This window comes from Bufo bufo, chromosome 10 (genome assembly GCF_905171765.1).
Source record: "Bufo bufo chromosome 10, aBufBuf1.1, whole genome shotgun sequence".
NCBI lineage: Eukaryota > Metazoa > Chordata > Amphibia > Anura > Bufonidae > Bufo > Bufo bufo.
Genome location: NC_053398.1, coordinates 146,959,010 through 146,972,986, shown reverse-complemented (window position 1 = coordinate 146,972,986; position 13,977 = coordinate 146,959,010). Strand labels below are relative to the sequence as shown.

At 40.5% G+C, this 13,977-nt stretch overlaps 1 protein-coding gene across 1 annotated transcript; it reads left to right on the top strand.

Annotated features, from left to right (window-relative positions):
* Positions 1–3,304: 3,304 nt before the first annotated feature.
* On the top strand, positions 3,305–9,900 carry LOC120980100 (putative mediator of RNA polymerase II transcription subunit 26). Its single transcript, XM_040408972.1, has 2 exons — positions 3,305–3,396; positions 7,950–9,900. Exons 1-2 carry the CDS (start codon positions 3,305–3,307, stop codon positions 9,898–9,900), a joined length of 2,043 nt encoding a protein of 680 aa, XP_040264906.1.
* Positions 9,901–13,977: the final 4,077 nt, after the last annotated feature.

The following is a 13,977-nucleotide window of genomic DNA, read 5'->3' as shown; positions in this document are numbered from 1 at the left end:
AGTTTTGATGTAGTTTTGGTGGAGTCTTTTGAGCCAAACACAAGAACAGATCCAACAGGGAGGAAAAGCATAAAGAAAAGTCTGACTGGTCCCTTCTGTCCTGCATCCAAAGAGATAATGGAAAATCAAGAATTAATGAAATACACATCTCAGAGATAAACAGAAAAGTGTGAACAATGCTAAGAGTAGTAACTGAGGATTTATTATGATTTAGTAGTAGTAGTATTTGTAGGAGTTGTAGTAATATTATTATTTTATGATGCAGTAGTAGTAGTAATAGTAGGAATATTATTTTATGAAACATTAGTATTGGTAGAAATTGTAGTAGTAGTGGTGGTAGTAATATTATTTCATGATTAATTAGTAGTAGTAGTATTTATAGTAGTGGTAGTAAAACCATTTTATGATCATTAGTATTAGGGCTCATGCACACAACCATATGTATTTAGCGATCCTCAAAAAACGGATCCGCAAAAAATACGGATGACGTCTGTGTGCATTCCGTATTTTGCGGAACGGAACAGCTGGCCCCTGATAGAACAGTACTATGCTTGTCCGTAATGCGGACAATAATAGATGTTCTATTTTTTTGCGGAACGGAAATACGGATGTACGGAAATAGAATGCACACGGAGTAATTCCCTTTTTTTTGTGAACCCATTGAAATGAATGGTTCCGCATATGGTCTGCAAAAAAAAAATACGTTTGTGTGCATGAGCCCTTAGTAGTAGTATTTGTAGTTGTAGTAATATTATTTCATGGTGAATTAGTAGTAGTAGTATTTGTAGTAGGATTAATAGTAGTAGTATTTATATTAGAAGTGGCAATGTGGTATTTGTAATAGGAGTGGTATTTGCAGTGGTAGTAATAGTACCACTATTAATATTATTTTATGATTAATTAGTATTAGTAGTTGTAGAATTTAAAGTAGGAGTAAGAGTATTTGTGGTAGAAGTAAAGCAGTAATATTCATAGTTGTGGTACTTGTAAGAGCAGCAGTATTTGTGGTAGAAGTAGCAGTGGTGGTAGTAATATTATTTTATTATGAATTAGTAGTAGCATTGGTGGTGGTAGTGATATTATTTTACCATGGATACGTAGTGGGAGATGTATTTGTAGTAGTAGTTGTAGTATTTGTAGTAGTGTAGTAGTAGTTATAGTAGTGGTGGTAGTAATATTATTATTATATGATGAATTAGTAGTAGTCATAGTAGGAGTAGTAATATTTATAATAATATTACTTTATGATAAATTAGCAGTAATAGTAGTTATAGTATTTGTAGTAGGAGTAATTGTAGTATTAATAGTAGTAGAAGTAGTAGTAATATTATTATTTTATGATGAATTACTAGTAGCAGGAGTAGTAGTTTTAGTATTTGTAGTAGTAGTTGTAGTGCTATTATTATTTTATGATTTATTTTTACCATTATTAATTTTATATTTTAACCACTTCCCTACCACCATACGACTTTATACATCGACGTAGGCTCTTTAAGGATGGCAGCCGCTCCGAAAAAAGCGATATAAATGTGGTATCACTGTAATCGTACTGACCCGGAGATAGAAGGGCACAGGTTAGTTTTAACACATAGGGAACGCTGTAAAAACAAAACCTATAAAACTGTGGCTTTTCTCCAATTCCACCCATTTGGAATTTTTTTTCCAGCGACCCACTACATTGTATGCAATATTAAATATTAATTTTCCCCCTTCAAAAAACAAGCGGCTATGTAAATGAAAGAATAAAAAAGTTATGGCTCAGGAAAGGCAGCAAGTGAATAATAGATAAAAGAAAATAAAAAAATATATATGGATCAAAAAAACTCAGACCTCATCAATGAGCAATGATTTGATTGAAGATAATTGGGCAGAGAGAAGCGAGATCCTCACAGCGCGGAGGAGATTACTTTTTGGAATTTTATGTCACAGCCATTACCCCTATGCTGTAAAGTTTCATTTACTTTCAGCTTCGTGTTCTTCATTATATGAGCAGCTTTATCTTCCCTGTGTCACTACAATCTGACGGTGTGTCCTCGCAGCTGGATTCTTATATTAACATGAAGACTGAATTGTCCTTTAATAAAAAACATCCCAGGAAGAGAGATTGTGTTTGTTTTCCTCCTTCCAGATGGGACAAGTTGTGAGAACTGATAACATTGCGCTCAATGCGTCCATTCACCCAGCAGAGTTAATGCTCTATTCACCACCACAACCTCCAAGGCCTCACAGAGCAAAAATAAAGGTGGGGGGTGACGTTGGGCTTATGGCTCATAACATTTACAGGGTCCAGAGGAGTTCACTGGAAAACTGGGCGGCTGTCACCGATTTATAGAGATTCCTGATTATTGCAGATTTTACAAAAAAATAAAAATCCTACAATTCCATTATGCAGCAAAAATATAATATATTCAAAAAGGGAGAAAAAATCAAGCCAATATTTTGCAATGTCTCTTCCTCTGAATCTAAATTACACGTTATTAGTGGTGAGGATTTAATGTTACCACATAATCATATAAGACACTGGAGGCTCCGTGTTATAAGCGGACGCTATCATTATATCCGCAGAGGACTTTCCATTGGTTCCGGGGAAAAATCAGTGAAAAATATTAAACCCAATTTTACGTCTGTTACAATCAGCATCTAAAAAACCACATGGATCTGATACTTAAATCATATGAAACATTCCTGTTAGTATAAGATCTCCTAGAATCTCCTGCAATCAGTTTGTTACATTTTAAATTCTATTGTAACATTTTCAGAATTGATACCTTGTTATTATTATAAATTGTATTCTAACACTTTTAGATTTAATACTTTGTTAAAAATTCTGTTGTAACATTTTCAGATTTGATACTTTATTGTTATAAATTCTGTCGTAACATTTTCAGATTTGATAACTTATTATTATAATTTCTATTTAATGATATTTACAAATAATAATTTTAGAACGTTCCCGGGAGGGAGGGGCCGATGCTGTTCCTGGTCGGTTGCGTACGTTTCTCGCTGTTTACACGGCATATTTCAGTATTTATTTTTGAGCCGGTCGGATTCCTCTGCCGCTCGGTTGGATTAATAAAGTATGGAACATGAAGGCTGCTGTGATAACCTCATGGAGAGCTCATGTTGATGCACATCTTGCGTAACAGGCTGGGTTTGTTATTACGACACATGTTTCATAGGGAAGGTTTCACCTCACTTGGATTTGGTGCCACTTATAACACATCCCTGCCCCGACCTCCCCCGGACCTCACAGCACCATGGGGCGTTCCCTCTGCGGTCCACCCAGTGGGCAAGTGCAAGAGTCATGGCGTGTCCTGAGAATCGACCCAACGCTCGACCTCCAGTGACTCGATGTTTCACGAAGGCCTGTGACCCCCCCAAACATAATGAGCGACAGTGAGTGACAGTAAATATGGGGGAGACCCAAGAGACATCACCCCGGATAGGGCAAGAAATGTAAGCAGCCCTCTGCCCATGTGGAGACCAAGCAGTGCTTTGCAGTATGTGCCCCATCCCTGCATTATCTGATGGGAAGGGATGGTAGATGAAGAAACCACTGGGTCTCCATTGGTCCAGCCATACCTGGGCAGGAGACTTGCCTTTGGTGGGTACATATATAAGGGAATGGCGGCAATAACATTGGAGAGCCCCTTTAACGTGTCTGAGCTGCTGTTAATGTAAAGAATCCTTTCCATAGATCTTTGGTTATAAATGACTAACCCTGATTAGACGGCGACCCTTGCAGGATCCGGCAGAGGCACCCCCCCACCACTATACAGCGCAGCCCCCCGAATGCCCTCTTTACAGACTGTAGGGGTTAATGGAGAACGCTGACAGTCCGGAGGCAGAGCGGCGCAGAAAGCTGAGCCTCTGCGACTTCACGGCCTCGTAAACTTGTCTTCCACACGGCGACTTTATATTCGCAGTGACACTTTAATGTGGCCAATAAAGTCCCGCTGCGGCCGCCTCGTTATAATGTGGCAATTAGGGGCCGTTAATTTTCTGTTTGCCGCGGTGATTTCAGGACTTAATGAAACTCCAGTTTGGGGGGGGGGGGGGGGAAGGGGGGTTACGAAAAACTGTAAAAAGGAGACGAGGAAGAGCGCTGTGTTTGCCGGCGCCGCTCGGTGTCTGGTTGTGTCCTCGGAATCAATTGATACAAATTTACAAAACATTTTCATTAAAGGGATTTGTACGTTCTGCCAATTTTAGCGACGTCTGACGCCGTTGTCAAGTGTCGTCGCACCCCCTGCGATCTGGAATTCCTGCGCTGTTTGAGAAGTCACGGTGTATCTTCCTGAAAGAAGAAGATCGGGGGAGACCCTTGGAGCCTCTTCGTCAGGAGGCTGATACGTTGACGGGTAATGACCCCCCTGAGGTGCCCGCGCGCCGAAAACCAGCGTTTTATGAAGCTAATAAAATGCAGGGGGAAAAAACGAAGAAAAGTTGAACTGGCAGAATCCGAGCAAAGTCAAATAAGTGCGAGCGAGTCGTGAAACCCGACACCCGGCGAAAGCAGAAACACCGGAGAACCCGGGCGCTCTACAACACGGCGACTTTAACCTGTTGTCTGCTGGAGCAGTGAGAAGATGAGCATCGTCAAAGCCGACAGCAAATATCGTCATATAGACAAGCAAAGTGGCGGACAAGAAATATAGCCGACATAGCATTATTACTGGAGAACTGTATGGTAGTATTACTGCGACATTATACTGTAGTATTAGCTTCACACTGTATGGTAGTATTACTGCGACACTATACTGTAGTATTAGTTTCACACTGTATGGTAGTATTACTGCGACATTATACTGTAGTATTAGTTTCACACTGTATGGTAGTATTACTGCGACATTATACTGTAGTATTAATTTCACACTGTATGGTAGTATTACTGCGACACTATACTGTAGTATTAGTTTCACACTGAATGGTAGTATTACTGGGGCACTATACTGTGGTATTATTTTCACACTGTATGGTAGTATTACTGCAACACTATACTGTAACATTAGTTTCACACTGAATGGTGGTATTACTGGGACATTATACTGTAGTATTATTTTCACACTGTACAGTAATATTACTAGGGCACTATACAGTAGTATTATTTTGACACTGTGTGGTAGTATTACTGGGACACAATACTGTAGTATTATTTTCACACTGTGTGCTAGTATTACTGGGACACTATACTGGGGTATTATTTTCACATTGTATATTAGTATTACTGGGACACTATACTGTAGTATTATTTTTATACTGTGAGGTAGTATTACAGGGGCACTATACTGTAGTATCATTTTCACACTGTATAGTAGTATTACTGGAACACTATACTGTAGTAGTATTTTCACACTGTATGGTAGTATTACTGGGGCACTATACTGTGTTATTATCTTCACACTGTATAGCAGTATTACTGGGACACTATACTGTAGTATTGTTTTTTCACTGTATAGTAGTATTACTGGGACACTATACCGTAGTATTATTTTCACACTCTATAGTAGTATTACTGGGGAACTATACTGTAGTATCATTTTCACACTGTATAATAGTATTACTGGGACACTATACTGTAGTAGTATTTTCACACTGTATGGTAGTATTACTGGAGCACAATACTGTGTTATTATCTTCACACTGTATAGTAGTATTACTGGGACACTATACTGTAGTATTACTTTTACACGGTATAGTAGTATTACTGGGGCACTAAACTGTGGTATTATTTTCACACTATATGGTAGTATTACTGGGGCACTATACTTTGGTATTATTTTCACACTGTATGGTAGTATTACAGGGGCACTATACTGTGGTATTATTTTCACACTGTATGGTAGTATTACTGGGGCACTATACTTTGGTATTATTTTCACACTGTATGGTAGTATTACTGGGACACTATACTGTGTTATTATTTTCACACTGTATAGTAGTATTACTAGGGCACTACACTGTAGTATTATTTTTACACTGTATAGTAGTATTACTGGAGCACTATACTGTGTTATTATCTTCACACTGTATAGTAGTATTACTGGGACACTATACTGTAGTATTATTTTTACACTGTATAGTAGTATTACTGGGGCACTAAACTGTGGTATTATTTTCACACTATATGGTAGTATTACTGGGGCACTATACTTTGGTATTATTTTCACACTGTATGGTAGTATTACAGGGGCACTATACTGTGGTATTATTTTCACACTGTATGGTAGTATTACTGGGGCACTATACTTTGGTATTATTTTCACACTGTATGGTAGTATTACTGTGACACTATACTGTAGTATTATTTTCACACTGTATGGTAGTATTACTGGGGTACTATACTGTGTTATTATTTTCACACTGTATAGTAGTATTACTAGGGCACTACACTGTAGTATTATTTTTACACTGTATAGTAGTATTACTGAAACACTATACTGTACTATTATCTTCACACTGTATAGTAGTATTACTGGGACACTATACTGTAGTATTATTTTTACACGGTATAGTAGTATTACTGGGGCACCAAACTGTGGTATTATTTTCACACTATATGGTAGTATTACTGGGGCACTATACTCTGGTATTATTTTCACACTGTATGGTAGTATTACAGGGGCACTATACTGTGGTATTATTTTCACACTGTATGGTAGTATTACTGTGACACTATACTGTAGTATTATTTTCACACTGTATGGTAGTATTACTGGGGTACTATACTGTGTTATTATTTTCACACTGTATAGTAGTATTACTAGGGCACTACACTGTAGTATTATTTTTACACTGTATAGTAGTATTACTGAAACACTATACTGTACTATTATTTTCACACTGTATGGTAGTATTAATGGGACACTATAATGTAGTATTATTTTCTTACTGTATGGTAGTATTACTGGGGCACTATACTGTGGTATTATTTTCACACTGTATGATAGTATTACAGGGGCACTATACTGTGGTATTATTTTCACACTGTATAGTAGTATTACAGGGGCACTATACTGTAGTATTATTTTAACACTGTATGGTAGTATTACTGGGACTCTATACTGTGGTATTATTTTCACACTGTATGGTAGTATTACTGGGACACTATACTATAGTATTATTTATGCCAGGGATCCTACCCTTATGATGGAGGATGGGAAAGTGGTTGTTGGGCCCAACAATAAATAGGAGCATGAAGCTGTAAATGTAGGGAGCGTCAGAACACCAGTAAGACCAGCAGCAGAAGTGTAGTGGTTATACTGGGGGTGGAGTGTTAATACTGGGAATTGGTTATACTGGGTTTGGAATGATTATACTGGGGGTAGGGTGGTTATACTGGGATTTAAATGGTTATACTGGGGCAGAGTGGTTATACTGGGAATGGAATGGTTATACTGGGTAGCTGTCCATCAGGAGGGGTTCACATACATACTATAAAACCAGTGCAATGTGACTGTTGCAGAGGGGAGCGGACCCTGCCCGCAGAGCTTACAATCTACCAGGGAAGGACCCAGTAGGGGAGGGGAGAAGCTATGATGGCTGCTTTGCTCAGGGCACCTCCATAGTTGCTGGCGGCTATCTAATCACCTATATTTATAGAGGCGCCGCTGATCTTTATCTCCCTGGAGAATTTTTTTCCACTGGATAATTAACCTTTTTAATTGACATCCGTTTGTCCCAGGATGAAATCACTTTCCTGCAGCTCAGCATATCTGCCAGCAAAGCAGCACAAACATCACAGACATATGTGTTTAGATGATGAGGGTTGTAGTCCATTTCATTATCTCATATGGGAATCCTTCCTTTTATTCCCCAGGGCTTTGTGTAATCAGGGAACATTGATATCCTGGGAAAACAGGAAGACAGAAGGCGGTCGCTGATAACGGGGTGAAAACCGCCATGTGGGGTGACTGCAGATAACGAACCCCAATATCGTAACCTGTCAGACATATATCTGTTACACTGGGGAACAACCAGTACAACCAGCAATACAACCAGCAGTACAACCACCAGTACAACCTCCAGTACAGCCACCAGTACAACCAGCAGTACAACCACCAGTACAACCAGCAGTACAACCACCAGTACAGCCACCAGTACAACCTCCAGTACAACCACCAGTACAGCCACCAGTACAGCCACCAGTACAACCACCAGTACAGCCACCAGTACAACCACCAGTACAACTACCAGTACAACCAGCAGTATAACCACCAGTACAACCAGCAGTACAACCACCAGTACAGCCACCAGTACAACCAGCAGTACAGCCACCAGTACAACCACCAGTACAACCAGCAGTACAACCAGCAATACAACCAGCAGTACAACCACCAGTACAACCTCCAGTACAGCCACCAGTACAACCAGCAGTACAACCACCAGTACAACCAGCAGTACAACCACCAGTACAGCCACCAGTACAACCTCCAGTACAACCACCAGTACAACCACCAGTACAACTACCAGTACAACCAGCAGTACAACCAGCAGTACAACCAGCAATACAACCAGCAGTACAACCACCAGTACAACCAGCAGTATAACCACCAGTACAACCAGCAGTACAACCACCAGTACAGCCACCAGTACAACCTCCAGTACAACCACCAATACAACCAGCAGTACAACCACCAGTACAGCCACCAGTACAACCACCAGTACAGCCACCAGTACAACCACCAGTACAACTACCAGTACAACCAGCAGTATAACCACCAGTACAACCAGCAGTACAACCACCAGTACAGCCACCAGTACAACCAGCAGTACAGCCACCAGTACAACCACCAGTACAACCAGCAGTACAACCAGCAATACAACCAGCAGTACAACCACCAGTACAACCTCCAGTACAGCCACCAGTACAACCAGCAGTACAACCACCAGTACAACCAGCAGTACAACCACCAGTACAGCCACCAGTACAACCTCCAGTACAACCACCAGTACAACCAGCAGTACAACCACCAGTACAGCCACCAGTACAACCACCAGTACAGCCACCAGTACAATCACCAGTACAACTACCAGTACAACCAGCAGTACAACCAGCAATACAACCAGCAGTACAACCACCAGTACAACCTCCAGTACAGCCACCAGTACAACCAGCAGTACAACCACCAGTACAACCAGCAGTACAACCACCAGTACAGCCACCAGTACAACCTCCAGTACAACCACCAGTACAACCAGCAGTACAACCACCAGTACAGCCACCAGTACAACCACCAGTACAGCCACCAGTACAATCACCAGTACAACCACCAGTACAACCAGCAGTACAACCACCAGTACAGCCACCAGTACAACCTCCAGTACAACCACCAGTACAACCACCAGTGCAACCAGCAGTACAGCCACCAGTACAACAACCAGTACAGCCACCAGTACAACTACCAGTACAACCAGCAGTACAACCAGCAATACAACCACCTGTACAACCACCAGTACAGCCACCAGTTCAACCTCCAGTACAACCACCAGTACAACCACCAGTACAACCAGCAGTACAACTACCAGTACAGCCACCAGTACAACCAGCAGTACAGCCACCAGTACAACCAGCAGTACAACTACCAGTACAGCAACCAGTACAAACAGCAGTACAGCTACCAGTACAACCAGCAGTACAACTACCAGTACAGCCACCAGTACAACCAGCAGTACGGCCACCAGTACAACCACCAGTACAGCCACCAGTACAACCAGCAGTGCAACCAGCAGTACAACTACCAGTACAACCACCAGTATAACCATCAGTACAACCCCTACTACAGCCACCAGTACAACCACCAGTACATCCACCAGTACATCCACCAGTACAACCATCAGTACAACCACCAGTACAACCACCAGTACAACCAGCAGTACAACCACCAGTACAGCCACTAGTACAACCACCAGTACAGCCACCAGTACAACTACCAGTACAACCAGCAGTACAACCAACAGTACAGATTTTCAGAAGATGTCACCCAGCTACAGTCCTGAATGGCAAATCTGTCTAATGAGTTTGTTATATAGAAGGGATAGATAGATAAGAGATAGATGGATAGATAGATAGATAGATAGATAATAGATAGATAGATAATAGATAGATAATAGATAGATAGATAGATAGATAGATAGATAGATAGATAGATAGATAGATAGATAGATAGATAATAGATAGATAATAGATAGATAATAGATAATAGATAGATAATAGATAATAGATAGATAATAGATAGATAGATAGATAGATAGATAGATAGATAGATAGATAGATACATAATAGATAGATAGATAATAGATAGATAATAGATAGATAGATAGATAGATAATAGATAGATAGATAATAGATAGATAATAGATAGATAGATAGATAGATAGATAGATAGATAGATAGATAGATAGATAATAGATAGATACATAATAGATAGATAGATAGATAGATAGATAGATAGATAGATAGATAGATAGATAGATAGATAATAGATAGATAATAGATAGATGATAGATAGATAGATAGATAGATAGATAGATAGATAGATAGATAGATAGATAGATAGATAGATAGATAGATAATAGATAGATGATAGATAGATAGATAGATAGATAGATAGATAATAGATATGAGATAGATAGATAGATAGATAGATAGATAGATAATAGATAGATAATAGATAGATAGATAGATAGATAGATAGATAGATAGATAGATAGATAGGAGATAGATAATAGATAGATAATAGATAGATAATAGATAGATAGATAGATAGATAATAGATAGATAGATAGATAGATAAATGATAGATAGATAATAGATAGATGATAGATAATAGATAGATAATAGATATGAGATAGATAGATAATAGATAATAGATGGATAGATAGATAGATAATAGATAGATGATAGATAGATAGATAGATAGATAGATAGATAGATAATAGATAGATAATAGATAATAGATAGATAATAAATAGATAATAGATAGATAATAGATAGATAGATAATAGATAATAGATAGATAATAGATAGATAATAGATAGATAATAGATAGATAGATAGATAGATAGATAATAGATAGATAATAGATAGATAATAGATAATAGATAGATAATAGATAATAGATAGATAATAGATAGATAGATAGATAGATAATAGATAGATAATAGATAGATAATAGATAATAGATAGATAATAGATAGATAATAGATAATAGATAGATAATAGATAATAGATAGATAATAGATAGATAGATAATAGATAGATAATAGATAGATAATAGATAATAGATAATAGATAGATAATAGATAGAAAATAGATAGATAGATAGATAGATAATAGATAATAGATAGATAATAGATAATAGATAATAGATAATAGATAGATAGATAATAGATAGATATGAGAGAGATCCTGTGTGTTGCAGTGCTTTTAGCAGGGGGTGTGAGGCTCCTACAGAGGGCTTTGCACGGTCTTTCTGGGCCTGTACTGTGGGGCCCATTCCCTTGTATTAGGGCCCCTCAGCTGAGCTCCGGGGTCCTGCCCGTCATTCCTAGGATCGGAGTTCTCTCGTTGGGGCGCTGTTCTCCTGACACTTCCTGCGCTCACTCCCTACATCTCCCATCCTCAGGAGGAGGACGATTCCCAGTCTTCCCAGGACCCCTGCCCTCTCCGAGCTGTGACCTGGACCCCTGGACCTTTACCCACTTCATTTTTGCTTTGTGAACCCGTTGCTTTACCTCTGGTTCTGATCTTCACCAGATAACAGAATAATAATAATAATAGTCTTTATTTATATGGCGCCAACATATTCCACAGCGCTGTACAATCAGGGATCAGTTCTTCTCTAGTCACATCCCAAGCCTCACTGTGCTGACAGATAGACCCCCAGCACATGTCTGGGACATTCAATGCACTGAACCACAAGGGGCTCCACTGAGAAGCCAACAGAACTATAAGGCTGGTTTCACACGGGCGTTGTGGATTGGGGCCGGATGCGTTCAGAGTGCGTTCAGTGAAACTCGCACTATTTTGCAAGCAAGTTCAGTCAGTTTTGTCTGCAGTTGCGTTTAGTTGTTCAGTTTTTTTCCGCGCGGGTGCAATGCGTTTTGATGCGTTTTTCACGCACGTGATAAAAAACTGAATGTTTACAAACAACATCTCTTAGCAACCATCAGTGAAAAACACATCGCACCCGCACTTGCTTGCGGATGCAATGCGTTTTTCACGCAGCCCCATTCACTTCTATGGGGTCAGGGCTGCGTGAAAAACGCAGAATATAGAACATGCTGCGATTTTCACGCAACGCAGAACTGATGCGTGAAAAACAACGCTCGTGTACAAAGCACCATAGAAATGAATTGGTCAGGATTCAGTGCGGGTGCTATGCGTTCACGTCACGCATTGTACCCGCGCGGAAAACTCGCTCTTGTGAAAGGGACCTAAGACACATGATAATCCCGGCGGTGGAAGAATCTGCACGGAGGCTCCAGTCTCGTGTGAATAATGTTTAATTCGTGTGAAATTAAACATTTTGTCACTTTCTCTTAGACTATGTATTTTATCCTCATTTTCAGGAGCTTTGCTGAAAGTTCGTTTTGCTCACAGCTGAGGGTATGTTGCAATGTATCAGTGTGAGTTACACAGCCAGGATTCCAGATCGATACATTTCATCTCTTTTGATACATTGTAACATATCAGGACAGGCGAAAGATTTCTGCTGCTGGTGTGATGGTCGATACTGGATACAACTGTAACAAACCTTCCTCTGTGAGAAGTTTGGACATGGACGTAAGCGGGCATGTTTCCACTCACCGACAGCAAGCATAGATCCTGAAAAGGAAGAATTGGGGAAACACAGCGTGTATTAGAAAGTTGCGGAGCTTGTGACTGATTCTATTTGGCAGAAGTTTAATAAGACGAAGCGGCGGTGAGGAGGAATGTGAGATTCTTATTACTGCGGCTCCTTGGAGACGTCATGTAACATCTTGACCCTTATAAGAAAATCATCTTCATAACTCCCTGCGGGGCTTTTATCTCAGGGCAGAATCGCAGCAGAGTGGTCCCGAGGCTGGGTGGTCTGGAGATGACAATCTCCCCGGCAGCCTTCACATAATAAAGGAAACTCTTGTCTTACAGTTTGACATCATCTACTGGCAATGGCCGGGTCTGATAGTGAACGTCCCCCCACAGTGCCCCCCGACTCCTGCCGCCCCCCACAATGGCATCCCCAGGCTGGGTGCATTTGGTTTGCATTAGCAGAACATCCTGTTTGTCTCCCTCATTACTACTGACAAATTCTCCTCTTCTTGTCTGGCGGTGGCCGCTGGACCCGGGGTGAGAAGTGACTGGGAACAGTGAGTTTAATTGGACTCAGTGTGAACAGCGCTTGTAAACCGCGCTCGCTCCTTTTATGGAGAAATGTGTGAAAATGGACAAAAGCTGAAATGGTTCCCATTGGAGCGGCTTCTAACAATGCAGGAATAGTACAATATTAATGGCCCATGAAACGGGCGCGGCCGGAATATTGGGCTATGGGGTAACCAGGTCGCAGGCAGATTATTCTGGTTGAGGATTTCCTCTATTATCACTTACTACTTCCTTGTCTGCTTCGTTACAATGTAACAGTTTATTCTGCAATAAGCCCTGACACTGGCCAAAGGAGTCACCATTGGGATCCCCCCTCCCCCAACCATTACTTACCGCTTGTACAACTGGGGTGACCATAGTAGACTGCTCCTCGGGAGATGGCCCAGGACATAGCTGTCTAATGGTGGTAATGTGGCAGCAGCCTGTGTCCCTGGGGGCCATATACCCTGGGCAGGGTGCGATGGGCAGCACTGGGGAAACGCCCTGCGGATATACTGCACTGCGGTCATGCTGCCATCTAGTGGCCAATTTAATGAATGCAATGGGATAATGTGTATATCCACAGGACCTTTCTGATCACATGACCTAACTAGGCAGGTCCTCATGCTCTA